The 23084-nt window shown below is 40.1% G+C and overlaps 3 protein-coding genes across 3 annotated transcripts; 2 read left to right on the top strand and 1 right to left on the bottom strand.

Annotated features, from left to right (window-relative positions):
- Window positions 1–110: 110 nt before the first annotated feature.
- On the bottom strand, window positions 111–2890 carry znf511 (zinc finger protein 511). The gene is made up of 6 exons (XM_076974399.1): window positions 2604–2890; window positions 2320–2393; window positions 1808–2009; window positions 698–819; window positions 392–568; window positions 111–289 (listed from the first exon to the last, which is right to left on the bottom strand). The coding sequence occupies exons 1-6, from the start codon at window positions 2793–2795 to the stop codon at window positions 220–222; spliced, it is 837 nt and encodes a 278-aa protein (XP_076830514.1). The 5' UTR covers window positions 2796–2890; the 3' UTR covers window positions 111–219.
- A 272-nt stretch (window positions 2891–3162) lies between these two features.
- adam8a (ADAM metallopeptidase domain 8a) lies at window positions 3163–10484 on the top strand. The gene is made up of 25 exons (XM_076974398.1): window positions 3163–3453; window positions 3829–3935; window positions 4129–4202; window positions 4277–4355; window positions 4436–4512; window positions 4875–5058; window positions 5205–5267; window positions 5358–5426; window positions 5533–5702; window positions 5861–5942; window positions 6050–6192; window positions 6319–6496; window positions 6668–6757; window positions 7217–7412; window positions 7564–7651; window positions 7800–7968; window positions 8081–8158; window positions 8324–8405; window positions 8506–8620; window positions 8740–8923; window positions 9011–9046; window positions 9149–9202; window positions 9316–9387; window positions 9650–9724; window positions 9843–10484. Exons 1-25 carry the CDS (start codon window positions 3402–3404, stop codon window positions 9888–9890), a joined length of 2565 nt encoding a protein of 854 aa, XP_076830513.1. The 5' UTR covers window positions 3163–3401; the 3' UTR covers window positions 9891–10484.
- A 94-nt stretch (window positions 10485–10578) lies between these two features.
- On the top strand, window positions 10579–21597 carry spef1 (sperm flagellar 1). The gene is made up of 7 exons (XM_076974401.1): window positions 10579–10821; window positions 12021–12132; window positions 12476–12623; window positions 12713–12755; window positions 14424–14487; window positions 15685–15781; window positions 21289–21597. The coding sequence occupies exons 1-7, from the start codon at window positions 10713–10715 to the stop codon at window positions 21400–21402; spliced, it is 687 nt and encodes a 228-aa protein (XP_076830516.1). The 5' UTR covers window positions 10579–10712; the 3' UTR covers window positions 21403–21597.
- Window positions 21598–23084: the final 1487 nt, after the last annotated feature.

Here is a 23084-nt window from a genome sequence, read left to right as displayed (position 1 = left end):
AATACCAAATTATATTGATACAATAGCAATATGTTTATATTAATCTAAATTAAATATGGAAAGATGAACTACAAATGTACTAATATTAAGGTGAAAACAAGAGAGCACAGGTTTCTGATTTGGGCACTTTTATTGTAAATATACAGCCTCAACCAGCACACCGGACACACAACATCTGTAGAGTTATACAATAACTGTTTAACAAATAAAATATTTGGCCTACTTCTTCCTCCTACAACCTCTGAAGCCTCTGACTGCGCCTTGGCCAAAGCAAACCGAGGACGGCACCCTGGGAGAAAAATGACAATGACATTTAGAATAAGAATCTGTCACACAACAAAATGAAACTAGATACATTTAAGAAAGGCAAAATAACACAACCAAAGCTCACTTGTATGAATAATGGGGTTTTTCTTGTTTGGGAAGCACCGGCTCTTTATTTTCCGACACTTGAGGTGGAGAAGTGTCCATTGAGTCCATGTTCTCTGGTTCTTCATGTCGAGTAAGCACACTGCTAGGAACCACCATGCACACGTCCTTTTGTTGAAGAGCTTTCCTCTCTTTCATTCTGATAAACAGCAAAAAAAAAAAAAACATACTTAACATAAGCCAGTAAACTTCATGTGTTAGATTCACACTATCACTAATGATCGGTTTCAGTAACTTTACTATAAATGTAATATTTTGGTTGTCACACCTTTTGACCTTTGATTTGTCAAATCTGAAGTCTGAAGGATAGCTGTGAGTTTTGATGAGATGATCTTTCCTCTCTTGACTAGTTGGGAATTTCAGTGTGCATCCCTCTACCAAGCACTGATACTGAAATGTAACATTTCATTCAGCAGATTAACAACAGATTTGCCTCATGATGTATAATAAACGGGAATTGTTGTAATTTGTTGTTTTGTGTGTAAGATTATAGGGAACAAAATATTCACATTTAACAGGCAGGAAAAAGGCGGTGACAAAGACCCCCCCCCCCCCCCCCCCCCCCCCAACACACACACACAACAAAGAAAGAGTCTGACTGTTTACAAATGTTGTTGCATTTCACAATTGTTGTTGCATTCTCTGTATTCTGTGTTGCACATTCCATAGTATTTGTGCTATTTCCTTTAGATATGTACATTGAAATTTTCCAAGATGTATAATTATAAAAATTACACGATTCCGTAATATATAATGTTCATCTCTTTTTAAACATATATATTTTTTCACATATTGTATGCATCTGAACAGCTCATAAATGCAGAACAGATGGTCTCTGTTAAAATGTCAACGCAGTCAACAGCATATACTGTATATAATATTTGGTTTACAATCTTTGGAGACAGTTAACTAATATATATCATTTTTTCCATGGAAGCTCAGATTCTTCTTCTTCTTTCGGCTATTCCTGTTTAGGGGTCACCACAGCGGTTCAAACTCCTCCATCTGGCCCTGTCCTGAGTGTCCTCCACTGACACACCAGCCACTCATACAGATTAGATAATGATAATTAATATTAATGAATAACTGCTGTGGATAAAAAAGCTGCTATGTACAGATAACAAACATACTTCCCAGAAAGTCCAGCATCAATCACATCAGCATCAGTCCAACATCTCAATGGATTCATCAACAGGTGTCTATATACTGAAAGGTGTTCCATAATAAGGTGGTCTGTAACTGTATTATAACCTCTGAGCATTTTGCTGTGGATGCATTAAGTACATCTAGCATCACAGCATGCATAGCTCATTCATGTGATGCTTTCACTCTAGCACCAAAAATAACAAAATACTTCAGATGTACGAAGCAGTCTTACCATGCACTGTTTCTCTGCCATGACCTGAAAGAGAGCATCGTGCCATTCCAGGATGTGTACATCCAGTAGATGGTTTGAAGGAAAAGAACGCTTGCAGCTGCAGCACACGTGACGATGGAGTGAATTGTAATGGTGCTCATATCCGTCAAGAGTGTCAAATAACTGCCTGCAGCCTGCAATATGACACTTGAACTCTGAAACTCTGCAAGAAACATGATGTCACTGTCATGTCAACAATATGTTAAATTCCTTACCAGTACAGAGTACTGCTCCTCTGTCAGGATTATGAAGTCTGTTCACAACTCGTATTGAAAACTCATTGCACAATGTGTCGGTTTCGCTCTAACGTTACAGAACACAAACGGATCTAACTGCGATACAACTGTCCGCCGGTAAGAACGAATTCCTTTTAAATTATCTTGAGAGAGAACATTGAAATACATTAGCAAAATAATAGACTACTCGGTATTTTAAGCATGTGTCCTTAATATAAATAAATAAATAAAACTCACCTAGGTCCTTGGGAATCTTCTGCAAGGGTCGCAGCGAGATCTTCCAAGTACAAATGCCGATGCACGTCGCCATCCTGATAACGGGTGGGTAAGATTAGTGTTTGGACCCAAACACTACAGGAACTTTATTAAACATTTTTACGCCTGTTAACAGTATCCTATCCTGGTGCTGAGCAACACAGTACTGGACTTGTTTGTGGTTCTCCAAATATTAAAGGGTTTCGTGTTATTACTTCTGCTGGTAGGCTACATTGAATGTAGTATAAAAAGAGACAAACGCATACTTCAAAGTATTCATCATCTTTGGTGAAACGAATTCTTTGAGGTGTAAAACTGAATGGAGACATGTTTTCTTCTATCCCATCCTCTCCGCCAACTAACGACTTTGGTTCGGTCGAGGTCTTGACGACAGATATGTTATAAATATCGATTCTTGGTGCATCACCTCCATCCAGAAGTTTAATTAAATCAGACATAGTGAGCGACGTCTTGTTAGATAACTAGCTAGCTTGCAGTCGGTCTAAACATGTCGTGTTCACGTTCAAACACGATTACAAACACTTCCTCGAACGTGGTTAAAACGTCATCGGAACCGATTTCCCTCACGTAATCTTACGTGATGCTGTACCTTCAAACAATGGCCACAAGATGTCAGCAAAGTCAAATTCGCTTAGATTGCGCACCACGATCAATTTAGCATATTACAAAAGAAACCACCTGATGGTTTAAACTGTCGAGAATTACGGAATATTTGACTTTTTCTTAGATACACCACATCTATATTTGTTTTTTTTCTTCTTGCTAGTATGGTAGCCCAAACAAATGCGGAGTCAGAATGCTGAATGCTGCATCAGTCAGAGTTAAGATAACTTTAGAAGATAATAGTGGAACTATTGTGATTTCTTTGACTTGTCTTGGTTAAACAGAAGTGCTCAAGTGGATGATCTCACCGGATGAATGATTTGTCACTTCATGCTAATTCTCCGAATTTTGGAGAGGCGTGGCACGGTTCGGTCTGTCGAGATGTGTGACCGCGTTCCGGTGCTTTTCTTTGAGCAGCGGAGTGCTGTGGCAGGATAACCATGCTCTATACTGGATTACTTTTAGGACTCATTTCTTACCTTTCATTTTGTGGTGAGTGTAAAGATGATAATGACTTCTGAAAACTTAAATGATTATTAATTGAAGGCTGTATGACATAGAAATGGGTTTTGTAGATTTGAGCCCATACTGTAAAAAAACACATTTGTTGTTTTATCTTTATAACGTGTCTGGACTTGGGTTTTTGATATGAATGTAAAACTGATCATAATCGCTTAAAGGCCTGCTGTTTTATTGTTTGAAGTTAATTTAACCCAATTCTAAAGCATCTCGAACACTTACATTTTTGTTACGGTGTATGCTGTGAGCACGCTGCTGGATAGACTAATTGCATAAAAAAGTACAACATAATTATAAAAAATGAAATAATACTATATAATTATAAAACATAACTATTCGTTTGTACAGTTTGTTCTGCTGCAACAAATAGACAGCTAGCCCATGTGAAGCACTACGATGTTGTGCGAATACAGCATTTAAATGGTCGAATGAAAAGGAGTGTTACTTCCCAACAGGTTTGATGATTTTGGTCTTTACTTCAAAAGCATGAAGTTTTATGATTTTTACGATATTGAATAAATATTGTTTAAAGTAATCCTGACGAGCTAAACACATTCCAGCCTTAAAACAAGTATAACTGCAAATTGGAGGCTACAGGGGCCTTATTGAAAAATGTACATTTAAATGATCAAAATCTTATGCCAATAGAAATATCCTGACACGGCTGAATATGCCTTGGCTGTTGATGGGAAAAACCTAACAATATATCTGGAAAAGAATAGGTAAGGCCTGAATATATACTCACTTCCAGAACGTTATTATTGAGCAAAGTTCACAACTTATTATTTGCGTTTAGGGAGCTTTTAGGGAAGCATTACACTCTAACTCACTACACCAAAAATGTTATGAAGGTGACTTCCCCACCATCTACACTGGTAAGTCAGTTCAGGTTATAATACAATTTTGTGAACCTTTATGAATAGTTTAAGTTTATTGATTGGTCTACTTTGTGCAGGACCACTGCTACTATCAGGGGCATATCCAAAATGTTAAAGATTCCTCAGTCAGCGTTGGTCTCTGCTCTGGAATGCGGTAAGAAAAACCATTTCATGAAGTGAAGGCTGCAGATACTGCTGTCATCATGATTACTTATTATGCACTTTAAAATCAGTGGTTTCTGTACATTTCAATATTGTAGCTTCACATTTAGCATGCATGAAGTCATAGGCATAGGTTTGATTGATCATTTTATTTAACATAAAAGATGAGTAATGCATATAATTAGTTAGGTCAGGTGGTATGAACAATGTATCCTCCCAAAGTTGAAATGAAACCTGTGCCGTATACACTTTAAAATGAATACACTTCATGGTGAGTATATGAGTAACCTCGCCATCCTTTTCTGTTTAATTTAATAATAGTGGATGGTGCTCACAATTACTCATATTTTACAGTGGGTTTCTGAGAGCGGAGAACCAGGTGTACCTGATCGAGCCACTGGAGGAGTCAGTGGAAGGGGACCATGCACTTTACAAACAAGAGCACCTGAGGACTAAAAGAGCGGTTGCTGAATACATCAATGACACTGTGGAATACTTTGGGCCTAGGATTGCTGGGCTGTATAAAAACAGAAACATGGTACTTCGTATTGAATTTACTTTTTTTACTGTGTGCCCTTGTAAAAAATTCAGATGCAGCAAATTCAGTTTCACAATGTATGTTTGGAACACATCTCTGTCGTTGTGTAAACCTAACAGTATTTAACAATTTTACATCTTCCCTAGAAAAATAAAGACGCTGGAGGACAACGGTTTATTGAATTGGTTTTGGTGGCTGATAATAAATTAGTAAGTTTTTTTTATGTATGTGAAAAATTTAGGGCATCTATTTTTGATGCCATGTCTTTTAAAACATATTGATGAATTTATATATTTTAGTACAAGAAAACTGGAAGCTTGGTGAGAATGGAGAAGAAAATGATGGAAATAGCTAATCATGTGGACAAGGTATTTCATCTAATCAAAATACATGAAGAGTTATTTTGACATTAATATTGGGTCACTAATAACACAAAATATATTAACTAACACTTTTGAACACATTTACTTGCAGCTTTATCGTCCTTTGAATGTCCGTGTTATGTTGGTGGGGCTTGAGGTTTGGACTTCTGCAGACAAAATTGAGGTCAGCTCTCAGCCCAGTGAGACCCTGGACAGGTTTTTAAAGTGGCGACAGGATGATCTCTTGACAAGAAAAAAGCATGATAATGCACAGTTTGTTACGTAAGTATTTTATTTGTTAGAAATGAATATTATTTTGGAATGTATAGATGTAGATGGATGTCCATCAGATACGTAGGTAAAGTGATTTGTGGTTCAGTTATGCTGTTTGTATGATTTCCAGAATTATCTTATTTCTGTTTCCCTTTCATCTAATATAGTGCGGTGAATTTTGAGGGCTCAACCGTTGGCTTGGCTCCTTTAAACGCTATGTGCTCACCCAGCTCTGGAGCTGTGAATGAGGTTTTTATTGTGTATTCAAATATAGCACCAACTCTCACCACTGGTTTACGTTATATTATATTATTATAGTTATATCAGGATAGTTACAAATAGCATTGTTTCCTCAGGACCATAGCAACAGTGTTGTTGGTGTGGCCTGTACCATAGCCCATGAAATGGGCCATAACTTGGGCATGTCACATGATACTACAGGATGTGACTGTGCAACAACTTCTGCTGACCAGGGTTGTGTCATGCAAAAAAGCACTGGGTGAGGAGCAAGATTCTCTCAAATCAACTTTAAAATGTTGTATGCTGAACCCCCAGATAAATCACAGTTATTACTGTGCTTGTCTTTGTTCTGGTTATTAACTGTCTTTCATAATTTTTCCCACAGAATAGTTTATCCTAAGGCCTTCAGCAGCTGCAGTAAAGTGGCTTTAGAGACATTTTTGCAGAACTACGATGTTAGCTGCTTGCAGGATTTACCAAACGAGGACTCACTCTATGGAGGTCCAGTGTGTGGTAATGCCTTTGTAGAAAAAGGTGAAGAGTGTGATTGTGGAACAGTAGAGGTAAGATCTGCTATTCTACGTTATCCTTTCACTTCTATAACAACTCTCTTTGATATTTACAGCACATGCTAGAGGGATTAATGCATTTATGGTGTTCTGTCTATATATGTATTATATTGATTAGATTTTTCATTTACAAAAATCTGTTCTGGTGCCGTTAACTAAACGTAGGAATGCAACAACCCTTGCTGTAACGCCACCACATGCAAACTCATGGAGGGGTCACAGTGTGCACATGGAGAGTGCTGCCAGAACTGCCAGGTAATGACCAACCTCACTCCACTGTCCCCAGTTCACACAAGTACCTGATTCAGAAAAGGTGCTGTGTAGAGGGGCAGTCTAAGTTCGCCATCTTATGTGCTGCAAAGACTTTTGGATGCACCACCGTTTCAGAGTGAAATCTAATTGGTTCTGACTAGTCAAGTGAGTCAATGGAGTAAAATGTTTGGCAGAGAATTCTGCTTTGGCGTCTTTACATTGATTGCTTAGACATTTCTAAGTTAAACTACTAACACTAACTCTACTAACATTTGGTTTTGTGGTATCCTGTTTCCATTTCTGCTTCTCAGAAACCTAATCTGGAAGCCATAGATCCTTTTGTTCTATGATGTCAGAAATTGCATTGATTCAATATATGCCTTTTCTATTCAACGGTCCAAACACATACTTCACTACTGACAGTCACTGAGCATTGCTTTCCCTCATTAAACCTGTCTCCAGATTAAGCAAGCGGGGAGTCTGTGCAGACGCATGGCTCATGATTGTGATTTGGATGATTTTTGCTCTGGAGAGTCGCCATACTGCCCTAAAGATGAGTACAAGATGAATGGCCTCCCCTGCGACTCCCACCGGGGCTACTGCTATAACGGCCAGTGTCCAACACTTAAAGAGCACTGCCAGAGACTGTGGGGTCCAGGTAATGTTGTTCCACTTCAATAAAAATGTATTTATTTATTTATTCTTGCAAAATTTAATTACTTAATTTTAATTGTTGATTTGTCTAAGTTTTGCAATATAGGTTTCTTTTTTGTTGTGTAGAATGACAAATCATTTAATCTATTTTGTAGATGCTGATGTAGATATTGATGCCTGCTTTGAGTACAATGCTTTAGATCCAAGCTGTTCAAAACCCAGATATGGCAAGTGTGCACAACAGTAAGTGAATACCCACTTCAATGTATATGAAATTATGTGTAAAATTATTTGCAGAATGTCTTGAAATTAGGGAAAAAATCTCACAAAGATATAAAAAAATAGACTTTCGCTATGAATTTCAGAATAACCGTTATCTCCTTGCCTCTAGACACATAAAATGTGGGAAAATATACTGCACAGGGGGAAATGAATTTCCGATAACTAAGCAGAAATATATGCAGTACATGGGTAAGACAACATGCTATTTGGCTGTGAATCCCTCCAGCACAGAGGAGATAGGCATGGTGCAAACAGGGACCAAGTGTGGGACAAACAAGGTTAGTGTACAAAGTCTGTAAGGTTTTCTGAGTTTTCAACTAACGGAGGTATTTTATTTATGTCTACTGCATTTATGTTTTCTAACTTTGGAGAGCTGTTATTTGTCAACAGGTGTGTTACAACAGTCTTTGCCAGGACATAAGCATCTATGGAACACAGGACTGTTCTGCAAAATGCAATAACCATGGGGTACAGAATACTTCTGGCTATAACTACTGTTTTTTATTTCAAATGAAATAAAATTATCCCATTTATTTAAAATAATTTGCAAATATTTTTAAGAAGGCCTTTCAAACGGCCATGAAATGGCCATTGAAATTCCTGTTGTGTTTAACTACACCATTTGAATCCTAGGTGTGTAATCATGAAAGGCAGTGCCACTGTGATCCCGGCTGGGCTCCCCCCTACTGTGATGTGAAACTGTCTGAACTAAAAAGTAAGACAATTGCAATCTAACCATTACATATAATTGAGAAACTAGTTTTTACCGGTCTCTGTGATATCTAATTTATCTTTTGTGCACCCGTGACTCACAGAAAATGATGCTGTTGTTATTGGTGTGACCACCTCTATAGCCATCCTGCTGATGGTTATTATAGTTATCGCAACTTTGTCATGTTGCAGAAAGCAAAATGCATTCACCAAGAAAAGGTCAGGATTTCAGAATGTAATCTAGAATAATTAAATATCACTTGTTTCAAAATAAATTGTTACATAACCCGTCATGGTCCTGTTATGCAATTTCACCACTATGTTGTCCTCCCAAAAAGGTCCCTTAAGGAAATGAACACCAACTCAGGTCAGTCCAACCCAGGATTTCAGACAGGCAGTGCAAGTAACAGTCCCAGGTCTGGACCACCACGTGTCAGCCATCCCACGTTTCTGGAGTCAACAACAACACAGGCCTGCAAGCCCCTGTTTCGCCCCACTGCGCCTAGCAGGCCAGCACCAAAGGTCTCATCATTGATCAGCCTTTGAACTAAATGTACACACACATGCTGGATTCTTGAATACTAATTTTATCTTACCTCTTTCACACAGCCTCCTACCGTACCTGCTCAATACAGTACAGAACCGGTAATTGATTTGTTTGTTTGCTGATTGTTTTTTGATGGGTTTGAGTGATACAGATTATGGTTCAGCCATATGAATGTTATTGTATGCTTTACATTATTTTAGATTGTGAAACCTTGCATGACACCACCTGTAGTTCCAAACATTGGTTTCACTCAGGTGAGTTTACAGTAAAATACTGGCATGTTAAATTTGCCTAGTTGATGTATTTGCTGCGAGTTTTTAAGGATATTCTTTAATACATGATTTGACTTGATACATGTTGAATTCAGGCCAAGCCTTTGCTTCCGGCTTCTAAACCACTACCTCCATCAAGACCTTTACCTCCACTGATGCTCAAATCAGTAAGTCATAAATCACAATATGTTTCACTGCTGTTGTAGAAACCCTCTGCTAGTTTAGCATCTCAGTTATCCCCTAGGGAAACACTTCTTAACATTTATTAACAGCATTTTTTATTGTACTAATAATTAATACAGGTAAACGCTAAATGGTTTATTTATTTTTCTTTGGCTCTTTGTGCTGATGTTGCTTTTTCTTATGGAGACTTTTCCCAGCAAAGAGCAGAGAGATGGATTACTATATGTTCTTTATTCACTCCTGTAGGTGAATCAACCAAAATCACCTCCAGTACCTCCAGCAAAACCAGCAGGGAAACAGCTAGTATGGTGTCCACCTCAGGTGTGTTTTTTTTCTTTGCACAAAAGACTATATGGCTATAGTTTTGTTGGATACTGACTATAATTCTGAATGTATGAGCTAAAATGTTAATGCTTTGATACCCTTTTGTGCACAACAGGTAATGGGAGTCCCAAAGGTTCCTCTTAAACCCCTGCGCAAAGTCTAGATTACATGAAGCAGATGACTTATTCTGAGTCACTCAAACCTCCAGGAGATGCTTTGTGAGCAATCTTAATGCCTCTGGAAAGTCAAAGCTTTGAAGATTATTTTTCAGATTAACCTTTGTCTCCACTTTGGTACTGAGCATCATAATGGGATTGAAGAAGAGGATTAAAGAATATGAGGGTTATGTTTTATGTGCACACAGGACTTGCCTATTTCCATTTCCTGAATTTCTGTTATAGTACAATGTAATGCAATGTTGTTTGGTAATGGATGTAGCTGTAACTTCTGTTTTATCGAGCCAGAGTCCAGAATGTAAAAGTACAAATTGTATTCATAGTTGTGACACTGTAATTTAGAGTTCATTGTTATCCTGGGAACATGCCAGATGCTACGACTGTTTTTACTTGCCCTTTCACTTTTTGCACTCAATCCAATGTTGGCTATTTTGTCTACTAAAGATTCTTACGTGTTCTCAGCTGGTCTGATAGACTGAAGACAATTTTTTATTGCTGGAATTTTAAATACTAATTATTTAGTAATTTAATTGCTATATTATCTTTGCCTTAAGAACAAGTAAATAAAGCGGTTTTGGTTATCAGTGTTGTAGTGTCAGTATTTCAGAAAAGATTAATATTTCAGTTTATAATAAAATATATCTTTTGGGTTTTAAATGAATTGACCACTGTCCCGTGCCGTATTCTCGTTGCCTAGAAACGACACAAACAACCTGATGCGTGCAAAACAAACGGGACTATAATCCCAGCTAAACTGGCTAAATTAGCCGTATGTCTCACCTTTTGTTGTTGGAAAAGTACTTCTCATTATGAATAATAACTTAGATGAAGAAGATCTACAAGACCTCTACGCTTGGATTGACAACATAAAACTCTCCAGACCTAAAAGGAACATAACACGCGACTTCAGTGATGGAGGTAACTCATCTAAGATAGCCAACTAGCTGCGTATTTACATGTTAACATCATTTAGATATCGTTACTTCATTACAATTTTAACATCTCTAGCGCAATATCTCTACGTATCTTTACCTAAGTACCTAGGTTAAGTGCAGTTACATAGCTAGTTACTTAAGTTCAGAGATAGGCTTAGGAATTCATAGGAGGAGGGACCAGTTTGTATTTGAAAAAAACAGTTGTTTAAATCATACCATTAATTCAGTGCCAGAAACGAAATGTGACCACATGTGACAACACATTTTAAAGAAGAAAAATAGGAGATGAAATTCTAATGGTGACTCACTGACAGGGATAAGTGATACAGTCTGGTTTTAACCTTCCTCTTGTGATAGCTTTCTGTTACTATCTCAGGTTAATGGGTTGGTTTTGACCCGTGACTCAGTTCAACCATTAGATACCCTAAAAACGAATTATTTATGATCCATTTTGTTTCTTACCTCTTGGTTATCTTGTTAGGCTTCCTTATCCATGACAGTATTGGTTGTAATGTAAATGTAATGTAAAAGCATACACAACAGTATACACAACTCTAAACTGATTTGGCCTTACATATCTGGAAATGTCTGCCTTTCCTTGGTTTGTGAAAAAGATAGAAGCCCCTAACTGAAAATCAAATGGTTGGAGGAAAAGCTGGCTGTGGGCTGTTGTTATATAGCCTAGTGTGTTTATAATTTCAGCTATGGCAAATATTATTGTTTTCTAATTATACCTGGGTCAAAACTGACCGTACAGAAAGGTAATCATTTTAACAAGAGAGTTTTATAATTTTATGAAAACATTTATTTTGTTTAAATAGAAGTTTCTGACAAAGTCAAAAATTCTTGATGCAATAAAAAATTTATGTAGTACTTACATCCTACAAACGGGTCTGTCACGACCCTAACACTAGAGGAAGGGTTAATTAAATGGCGTTTTCAATTCTGTAACTGCCCTGAAGATACAAGACAATTTAAAATCTCATTTAACACTGATATGTAAATTTTTTATGGCATTCTTGTTACTGTGTCCATCTTATAAGCAGGAGAAGGATCGTCAGTTTTTACCTCTGTAATATTTTTACTACTAAAGATTACGGATTATTTGATTGCTGTAAGGTCTACTGAAAAACATCCATCAGGTGAGGGATAGCTGCATTTTTATAATTTTAATGTTTCTAGTTATGACTGCTGAAGTTGTGAAGCACTTCTTTCCCAAGTTGGTGGAACTACACAACTACACACCTGCACACTCCACTCAGCAGAAGCTGACTAACTGGGCCACTCTGAACAGGCAAGCAAATGCAGAATGCAGTAAATACAGTACTTTAAATATGAGAATGGGACATTAGGCTTTGACCTTGTTCTTAGCACCTGTTCTCAATCAATGCATTTCCTGTGATTCCTTCAGAATAATAATAACAATGAGTAAGCCTGTTTTCTGATTACAAAACTATATTTTTTCAGTGACCATATAAAAGCATTTGTTTGCTTCTGTGGTTTTATTTGCCAGTAATTAAACATTTCTCTCTGTTTCTCAGCATTTGCAACATGAATAGGTACAATAAACAGCAAAATGAAAAATGGTAACACTATTGGCATAAAGGTAGTACATTTTATTTGTGTTGTAATTTCAGGAAGGTTTTCTCCAAGATAAATTTTCATGTACCAGAGGACATAATGAAGAAGGTTGCGCTAAGCTCTCCAGGCATCATTGAGCCAGTCTTGTGGGCACTCAGAGAGAAACTAGAGGAGAAGCGAATAGGAGTTTCAAATGTCACTGAGGTTAGTTACTGCAACAGAACATGTCTCTGTGGCTTATCAGATAAGAGCAAATAAATAATTGATCACTTTCCTATCTCAATTTATTGTAGGATTTAGAATACTACAGCGCCATAAATAACAAACAACACACAGGTAGGTCTGATGTCTAATTCTAAGCCTGTGGAGTATAACTTTTTCAATGTTAGAAAATAAATCCTCCATCATCACCACAGCTTAGCTGTTATGTGGTCATGTCAAAACAGTCATCCAAGTCCTCTGCAGTGCAGGTTCAAAATTCCCAATCTTGCATTTCCTCTGCTTGCTCATTCTGTCTGTTCCACTGAAGACCAGCAGTTTGTAAGAAATCAAAGTTTTAGACAAACTGCTGATAGTGCCTGAGGTTGGCATGATCTCAATGTCACATTGCTCTGATGTGTTGCCCTTTGGCCCAAGTAACAGTACTGTTGACTGCCATCGAGATAATGTTTTATGTTTTTGAAGCAACCAGGAACACTTACCAAAATTAAAGAAAGAAAGAACTTACCAAAAGTTTTTGCTGATTGTTTTTAATTTGTTTATGTAGTCTGTTTTGTTTCCTCAACTTTTTCTGTCTATCTTTTCAATCTTTTTAACAAATGCACATCTTTTAAAAAAGATTTCAGTCATTTATCCTCACAGATTTATGGTGGACACTAAGCATATTAGAATCAAATGCAAACAAACTAGAAGCTTGTGGAGCTATGACAGCAACACTCTCTGTGCTTTCTTCGTTTCTTGAAATGAATCAAATTATCTGAGCCCTCTGTTTCTTACACCTCATCATCATCTGGTCTTAAGTGAGGTCACATCTCCTCGGTGAGGTCAGCCCAGGCCGACTCATTCTTTTCATGTAGGAAGAGAAGTCTTCATATCAGCTCTTTTAACCAGATGGCCTTTATCACTGCTGACAGACTCTGCACATGGCTTAATGCTGTTGCTAGCACAAAGCAAAAACATAATCACTGTGGGTTCACAAAGTCTGTGGTAGTTACAGTGTAGGTACAACATTTTGTGTACAAAAAAATGAAAGCTTTTTGTTTTACTAGCTATTGCTCTGTTGTTGTCGGTCATTTTCCTTCCCTCAGGGGAAATTGTAAAGGTCAAACTTAGTCGGTGTTGATGACTCAAAGCACTCCTGAGTGCAAAATAAAAGCCTCCCAGTTTGTAGTTATACAGTGGACTGCAGTCTGGGGCTCTCTATTGCCTTCTCTTTGTCCTTTTGACCTCAGTGTATTTAATGGGTTCACATAGAGTGTAATTATATTAGCTTTGCTGGCTTAGCAATTCCCAGGAGCGATTAAAACCAACTGGGGAGGATGCTGGGTGGGTTGGTGCAGTATATTGTAATGGTATTTTTCAATACCTAGAGAAACTTGAAGGCAGCACTCTTTTAGGAGTTACAGTGACAACGTACATTTTTATACTAACTAAATGAGCCAATTTTGCATAAGCAAAACTGATTTTTTTCTTTGCTTTTCTTTGACTGATTCTTTGCGGATTTTAAGTTTGCTCAGTGCTGTTTTATTTCATGATTTATTTTGTATTGCTTATGTTTCACCATTAATTGAGGCTTGTTCAAAAGCATAATTTTGTGGCACTTTCTTGATTATGTCATGGGCGAGGCAATTCCCTAATGGGCCAAGGCCACCTGAGGGACAAACATGACGTCACAACGACAAGACAAACATGAATGCTGCCACTGATGAAGGAGGCGGCTGGCAGGGGGCCTTCGTACCATCACAGATTATAATCCCATACCATAATACTTTGTGAATCTTGTAGAAAATCAACAGGTTATCATTGAGACTAAGACAGCAGCCCCTGTAAAAAAGACACAGAAATCAAGGTATGTAAAATAATTTGTATATATTATTGTATATATTATATGTATATTATATGTAAAGATTCAAAGATAAGAGTGTTGTCATTTTTTTATTTTTTATTTTTCATTTATATTTATGAAAGCACATATAACAAGACAATAGCAATACTTTGGGGGGGAAGAACGTATGACCAAGGGATAAAATAATACAAAGGAGAAATGAAGGGGAGACAATGGGGGGGGGGGGGGGGGGGTGTGTTTTGAATATTGCAGTTTCTGTGTTTGTCCATGAATGTGTGATTGTTGTATGTGCTTATGTGTGTATAGGTGTGGTGAGGTGAGATATATACAAATATATAAGTTAAATATTTGCTGTTTAGTGTTTTGTTTTGTGTTAATGTGTGTATGCAGGCATATATATATATCTTTAGTATGATCTTTAGTATGATCTTTAGTATGTTTGTGTATGTTTACATGTATTGTATCTGTATGTAAGGGGGGGTGGGAGGCTCATAGGCCGAGGTAACAATGTCATTTCTGAAGAAAAGTTAATATTGATGTCACGTTGAGGACCCCGGCCCCTCCCTTTTGGGCGTGTGTTTACGTTGTCCACGTGCATCGTCTGCGTCTGTGGATCTACGTGGTTGTGGTTATGTCTTGTGATAATCTGTCTCACCTGTGACTCGTCTCATAATCACGTGGGGCTAATGTGGTTTGTCTATTTAATGTGCGCTCGCGCAGTGTCCTGTGCTCGTCGTTGTCTAAAGTTTACACGTCTGTGTGCTGTTTATGTTCTACGTGCGCTATTGCGCTATACTTGTAAGCAAAAGTAAAGTGACGTTTGCTGCCACCGAGGGATTCTGTGTCTCGTCCTTCACGCCGCACCCACCGTCACAATTGAAACCCATATGAAGAGAGATTGTGTATCTGTGTGTGTATTAGAAGCAGGTGTATTATCAAGAGTAATATAGTCCAGAAGATTTTTCCAGAGTGAGATGTTGGTTATATGTCTTGTTTTCCAGTTCATGGGGATTGTTTTCTTGGCGATGGTTAAAGCATAAGAAGCATTTTTGTATTAGTGCTATCGAGATTAGTGTTGGATACGTCATTAAGTAAGCAGAGGGAATGGGATAGTGAGATGTGGGAATCAAAGATGAGTGTTGTCATTTTGAATGTTATGAAGGCAAACTATGTATTTACAAGGTGTTTTAACGTTTACAGCCCTCTCTTGGTACCAGGTCCAAATGTTGACCCAGCCTTCCGTTTGCTTTTGGAGGAGAAGGAACAAGCTCTGTTGGCTTTGCAGGAGACTATACAGGTGAGGTGCTACAAATGCATGTGCATAAGTCTGACATCTTACATCCATCCATCTATCCATTAACATCCACTTATCTGGGTAAGGGTCGTGGGGCAGTAACCTAAGCAAGGAGGCACAGGTTTCCCTCTCCCCAGCCAGCACTTCTAGCTCTTCTGGGGGATACCAAGGTGTCCCCGGGACAGCTGAGAGATATAATCTCTCCAGCATGTCCCCGGGGTTTCCAACCAGTTGGACATGCCCAGAATGCCCCACAAGCCCAGACAACCTATGGAGGAAACTAATTTCAGCCGCTTGTACTCGCGATCACTTTTAGCTTAGCACTCTCTCTTCACCACAACGGTCCGGTACAGCATCTGCAACACTGCAGATGCCGCACTCATCAGCCTGTCAACCACCCATTCCATCCTTCCCTCATTCATGAATACTTGAATTCTACCACTTGAGGCAAGGAGGCACTCCCGACCCAAAGAGGGCACTCCATCCTTGTCTGACTGAGAACCATGGTCTAACGACACCAACAGGACCACAAAAAGGAGACGTGGAATCCTGAGGCCACTATACCGAATACCCTCCACCACTTGGCTATGCCGAGAAATTCTGTCCATAAGAGTTATGAATAGAATCAGTGACAAAGGGCAGCCCTGATGGAGTCCAGCCACAACTGGAAACCAGTCTGACTTACTGCCGGACATGTGAACCAGGCTCCTGCTCCGTTTGTACAAGGACTGGATAGCTCGTAGTAGCGTAGACCTTACCGGGGAGGTTGAGGAGTCTGATAGTTGGACCACACTATCAGTATCCCTTTTTTAAAAATGGGAACCACCGTTAGTCCCCGATGTCCACGCAATGTGGCAAAGACATGTCAGCTAGGACAGTCCCACAACATCCAGAGCTTTAAGGAGCCTTAAAAACCTCATCCACCCCTTGAGCCTTTCCACTTAGGAGTTTCACAACTGCCCTGTGTAAGGGTTGGCTCCAGCACCAGAACGCCACCAGCCACCGGTTGGAGCCAACAGGCCAATCAAGCCTGATTAACTACACCTGCTCAGTAGTATTTATAAAGAGCTCTCAAGAGAGCACTAGTTGCTGAGTCTTTGTCAGTGTTCTGGAAACAGACTAGCTGGTAACCCAGGTAAAGGCTCTCACCTTTTTCATCAATTTCTCTCAAGTCTTTCCCTCTTTTTGGGTTGTACCTTTTCCTTCCTTTAAAATATTCTCTGAAACCAAAAGGACAAGTTTGTTCTCCTCTCTCTTTGTTTCCTTCTGGTTACTCTTTCAGTTGAGAAGTGCATTTCAGTTGTTGTTCTCTGTAGTTGAGAGAGCCAGCCCTTCCCCTGGTGTCCTTTGGTTCTGTGTTTCCCACCCAAACCATTTCGAAGTTTACCATCTTTGTTTTGTTTTCCACTTGCTCCCTGTTAGTTCTGTTGTCCCTTTCTTTTTGAAGCCATTTTTCCTAGCTTCTTCAGTTAAGTGCTGCTTTATCCATGTGGTGACCTGGGTTCTAATCCTGGTCTCCACAGGTAATCCTTTGTTACCCATTCTCATCTCTAGTCACACCCAACACTGTTGTTTTGGTTTGGGTCCTACTTACCAAAACCCTGTGGTGGCTCATCGAGTTAACCTCTGGTTAGCCCTCACAGCAATCCTGGTTTGCTTCCAACCTCTGGAAAGCCATCATGGTCACCTCAGCCCGAGTGATGGGTGGACCCCCAATTCTGCTTCCTGCATGGAAAGTACTCCACAACTTCACTATATACAGTGTCACATCAGAGTTTTCTCTCTGCGACAGGAGAAGCCGCAATTTGCTTGGCCCTCTGAGCCCTCAAGATATGTTTGGGTCTGCCATGTCTGTCCAGCATCTTTGCCTGCCACTAATTGGTGATCGGTTGACAGCTCAGTTCCTATCTTTACCCGAGTGTCCAAGACACACGGACGCAATTCTGATGACAGAACTACAAAACTGAATTTCAGCTTAAGGTGTCCTGGTGCTATGTGCAGTTATGGACACCTTTGTGCTAGAACATGGTATTTGTTATGGACAGACTGTGATGACATTTTGCATACATTTCATTACAAGCTTCTTTTTAGGTATGGGATTTTAAAGCTGCATGAAAGTCTTTTTGGTCTGTTCCTGAAAAAGCTGGATTTGGTCATATACTATGTGATGACTTAATGCTTTGAGGTCACTGCCTAACTTCTTAGGAAGTACACAAGATGACAAATGGCAAGTGATGTTAAGCCTCTGTGGTGTAACAGGAAGTCTGTAAAGAGGAAACTGCAATGTCCTCACATTTGCTTTAATACAGAGTAAGTACTTCCTCTTATGGCTAGAACTAGAATGATATAAGCAGTGTTGGTACAAATAAGTATTGAACACATCATCAATTTTCCAAGTAAATGAATTTCAAAATGTGCTGTTGACATGAAATTACCAGATTTTGGTAACAGCCCATCCAATCCACACATGCAAAGAAATAAATCATGTCTGTATGTGTAATAATGAGAAATGACATGGGGAACATGTATTGAACAATTGAAAAAAAAAACCACTTTGGATGCCATAATACTCAACATGCTTGGTGGTCAAAAGGTACTGCATATAACCACAATAACACCATACCAACAGTGAAATTTGGAGGTGGGAACATCATAGTGTGGGGCTGTTCAGCATTCGACACTGGCACGCTTCATATAAGGAAGGAAGGATCAATGGAAAAACTTACTGAGACATTCTTGATAAAAATCTGCTGCCACCTACCAGGATGATGAAGATGAAACAAGGATGGATATTTCAGCAAGACAATGATCCCCAAAACACACCCAAGGAAACACAACTGGTTTCAGAGAAAGGAAATAAAGCTGCTAGAATGATCCAATTTAAAATCTATGGAAATAACTAAAGCTCAAAGTTCATAGAAGAAACCCACAGAACCTTCAGGATTTGAGGAGTGTTTGTGTGGAAGAATGGGCCAAAATCACACCTGAGCAATGCAAGTTTCCTCATACAAGTAGGTGTCTTGAAACTTTTTTTATGAAGTATTACATACATTTCAGTAAGCATGTTCAATACTTTCTTCCTCAGACATTTCTCATTATTGCACATAAGTTTCATTTATGGACATCAATGTTTGATTTATTTGCATGTGTGGATTGAATTGGATGTTACTAGCATGTGGTGAGAATTTAATGTCAATAACACCTTTAGAATTATCATTACTTAGAAAAGTAAACATAGGTGTTGTTTCAAAGGAGTATTTGTAACGACGGACGAGGCACGAGTCCAGTGGTTCGCACAAACGTTACTTTATTTAAACACAGAATAGCGCAGACAGCGCACGTATAACACAAACATAAAATCGTGTCAGACTCAAACAAAGACGAGCACGGGACACTGCGCGAGCGCACATTAAATAAACGAACCACATCAGTCCCAAGTGTTGATGAGACAACGTAAACACACGCCCGAAAGGGAGGGGTCAGGGAGGGGCTGTAACGTGACAGATCCCCCCACCAAGAGCACTACCTGTCCCGGGCTGCCAACAGAACTGAATGCCCCGAACCCACACCGATGGGCGGATCCGGGGCGCTCAGTCCTGCGTCTGGGAGATGATCGCCCTCGGTGGAGAGTCCGCCACGAACAGCTTAGAACACCCTCCCTGGGAAGACAGGGGAAAAAACGTTAGACAAACACAACGGTACATTAACAAAAACACAAACAGGAACATTAACGAACAGAGGCACGAAAGGGAAAAGGGGATTTGGGATAAACACAGGGATAGATACAAAAACGGAGCCAGGCTTCGCGCCTGAAGGAGGGCTGCCAGCGGGGTGAACGGTCCGGGAGCTGCAGGCACTGCGGTGGGCGGTCTTCCTCCCGCCCCTACCACAAACCCTCCGCTGGGTGCGGTGCGGCTAGCGGACACTCCTGCAGTCCTCTCGGTGGGCATGCTACCAGTCTCTTTGGAAGCCCTTGGGGGGCGCGCCGCAGGGTAGGCCTGCCGATTCTCGCTCTCCCTCCCCCGTGGACCCCACCGGGGAATGTCCCCTCCTCCCGGGGATCACCCTCCTGGCCTGGCGGTGGAAGTGTTGTGTTCTATCTCCATGGGCTCCACCGGGCTCTCACCTTGGGAGTAGTCCATCGCGCTTCCCTCTGAGTAGTCAGGAGAAACGCCCTCTTTCAGACCTTTTCCCCCCTCACGGTCTCAGCAAAGTACTCTGAGGGAGGCGGGCTCACGTCTTCCTCCTCTGTACTCGGCTCACCCGGTGACCTTCCTCACCCTCACACTCCGTGAGGTCCGAGTACTCGGACGGAGGGGGACTCACCTCCTCACCACTCAGTAGGAGTGGAGTACAGCGACGGAGGAGGGCTGGCGTCTTCCTCACCCTTGCCGTAATACTCGGTGGGAGCCGAGTATATGGATGGCGGGGTGCTGTCCTCCTCCTCCTCACTCTCACCATAATACCACCGAGTCTTGCTGCATCACCTCGAGGCTCACGGGGTTCTTGCGGCGAGAGGCAGGGGAAGAGGCATGGTGGTGCCTACTGGGCCTCCCCCCGTTCTTGGCGCGGGTCGCGTATCCTGACATTCTTCTTTGGTCGACTCGTCTTTCTGTAACGATGCGCGCAGGGCGACGGACGAGGCACGAGTCCAGCGGTTCGCACAAACGTTACTTTATTTAAACACAGAATAGCGCAGACAGCGCACATATAACACTTAAATGTATAATCGTGTCAGACTCAAAGACGAGCACGGGACACTGCGCGAGAGCACATTAAACAGACGAACCACATCAGCCCCAAGTGTTGAGACGAGCCACAGGTGAGACTGATGAACACTCAGACACAACCGCACCCACGGAGATCCACAGACGCAGACGACTAGACGTAGACAACGTAAACACATGCCCAAAAGGGAGGGGTCAGGGGCTGTAATGTGACAGTGTTGAAAATTAAATTGTATTGAATTGAGCCTTGACCTCAGAAAACCATATTATGTAATGTGGTTCACCAGGGGTACTCAAATAGAAATGATGGCGGGCCACATTTTATTTTTCAATCACTGAAGGTGCCGGTTACGGGGGGGAATGTAAACTGTAAACTGTGGGGGGTGAACGCATTTGGGCGTCTGCTACCTGTTTGTTGTTGCCATAAAGGCAATCCCCGGCAGCGTCTTGAGATCGCGGTGCGCGATTTCAAAATAAGAGCAGATAGCGCGATTGAAAAAAAGATTCCTAAAAAAAAAATAAAAAATAAATAACACTTTTCAAAACAGCTCGCGGGCCAGAAATAGATAGCCTGCGGGCCGGATGTGGCCCGCGGGCCGCTATTTGAATATGGGTACACCCCTACAGCAGTTATATATATCCCACCTTAAATATTTTAACAAAAAAATACGCACAGACAACCAACCTGTGCTAAATTAATATTTAATCACTTAGTCCAAACAGTTCTGATCCTTACTCTCAATAGAGATCATTACATTAATTATTCCATTGTTGTGCCTGTAGATATTACAGATAAAGGTGAACAGGCTGGAACATCTGGTCCACCTGAAGGACTTGCGCATTGAAGACCTGACAAGGCACTTGGAGCGATACAAAGCGCGCACCAACATTGTTTGAGGGTTTTCTGGAGCATTCAAGATTACAGCACTGTAAACTCATTATGATATATATATATAATTTTTCTCATTTTAAACACTGTTGAGTCCTGATTAACTGTTTCGCTCATAAATTGTCAATATTATTGTTCTACTGTAATTATCTAGCATCTTACTTGATATGTAAAAATGCTTAGAAATGCAATATTGTTGTATATCATCTATGAATAAAAATCACTGTCATTGATTAAATGGAATGTCCATGTAATGGAATGTCACATGTCCATGAACTACAGTTTGGCCCTGTAATTACAGAAATATTAGACAAATATTTTACATGACATTCTTTAAAAACAGCGATGTGTGAACACACAGTGATGTTTGAAGTTTAGGCAAGGCACATTTATGTGCTTTTCATACAGGATGCCAACTCACAGATTTTAAAAATCTTTAGCTATGTTTAATGTATTCTTTTCAACACTGTCAGGACTCTAACTGAGGGTGCACAGTGGCAATTTTGCCATGCTTATAGTAACAGCTTTATTAGGTGCATGTGGTCCTTAACTACGTTCATAGGAAGTCTAACAGAAACCAGAGTGATCTGAGTAGTCTGATCCACAGTATAGCAACTGATCCCAAGGTACACTATAAGTGCTACTATTTCTTAGTTCCACTTGGAAGTGCCACTATTTCTCAGTCAGTATTGTCCCAAATGACTAATAATCCATGAGCTGTTCATCACTGATTCACATTTCAGAAATACTGTAGATCTTTTTATTATAGATCAAGTCAGTCATACACATGTAACAGAAACAAAAATTCCAACACAATAAATTCACATCCGTCCTAACTGATTATTACCCCACATCCGTCATTACCCCAGGAGATTACATCAATAGGTCAGAATGACAGCCCTGTTAATATGTAGTAGCAAGTTGGATAGCTTCTTTTTAACCTCCCAAAAGGTGTTCTGCACACATAGCCTCTTCACAGAGTAACTAAAAAACTTCAGTGTAATCATCTTACACTGATCTATTTATGCTCATGGAGATATGTATTTGGTAGGGACTTCAAAACACTTCTGTATGTCTGGACATGGTTGCCTGCCAAATGGCAAATGCATAGTCTGTGCGTATAAGTCTACATGTGTGTAAGCATGTGTGCCTTTCTCATAACCTACTCAGACTAATATCGACCCACAAAGCAATCTGAAGTCTTCTTTGGTGAGCATTGCCAGGCAAAGCAGCAGGCAGCCTGGATGATTCACGTGGAGGAGCATGAAACAGGGCAACATGGGGCTGGGGGCCTGGCCGGTTCACACCAGTACAGCCTGCTGACTCACCACCTCAAACATGTTTTAGTTCCTCTGCAGCTCTTGGAAGTGAGCAAACACTAGCCTAGGAAGCTAGGCTACAAATGCTCAAGTACAAAGGCTCGGTGTAGTTTTACTTTTAGCACTTGTATGTAAGTAGCATGTGGTTTTTATAACTAAGAGGTGTGTGCTGTATAATACTTATTTTGGCCTATAAATCCACCCTGTCTGTTGAACAGAAGATGACGATACTGGATCACATTTGATAAAGGCATGAAGAAATAATTTTATTGGGAGTGGTTTGAAACATTCTGAATGTTTTAGGGTCTAAAGGTATACCATGAATGAAAATATTACAGATTGATTAATAATGGATGACTATACAATTGACT

Source organism: Brachyhypopomus gauderio, chromosome 15 (genome assembly GCF_052324685.1).
Source record: "Brachyhypopomus gauderio isolate BG-103 chromosome 15, BGAUD_0.2, whole genome shotgun sequence".
Classification (NCBI taxonomy): domain Eukaryota; kingdom Metazoa; phylum Chordata; class Actinopteri; order Gymnotiformes; family Hypopomidae; genus Brachyhypopomus; species Brachyhypopomus gauderio.
This window is presented reverse-complemented; position numbering and strand designations above follow the sequence as displayed.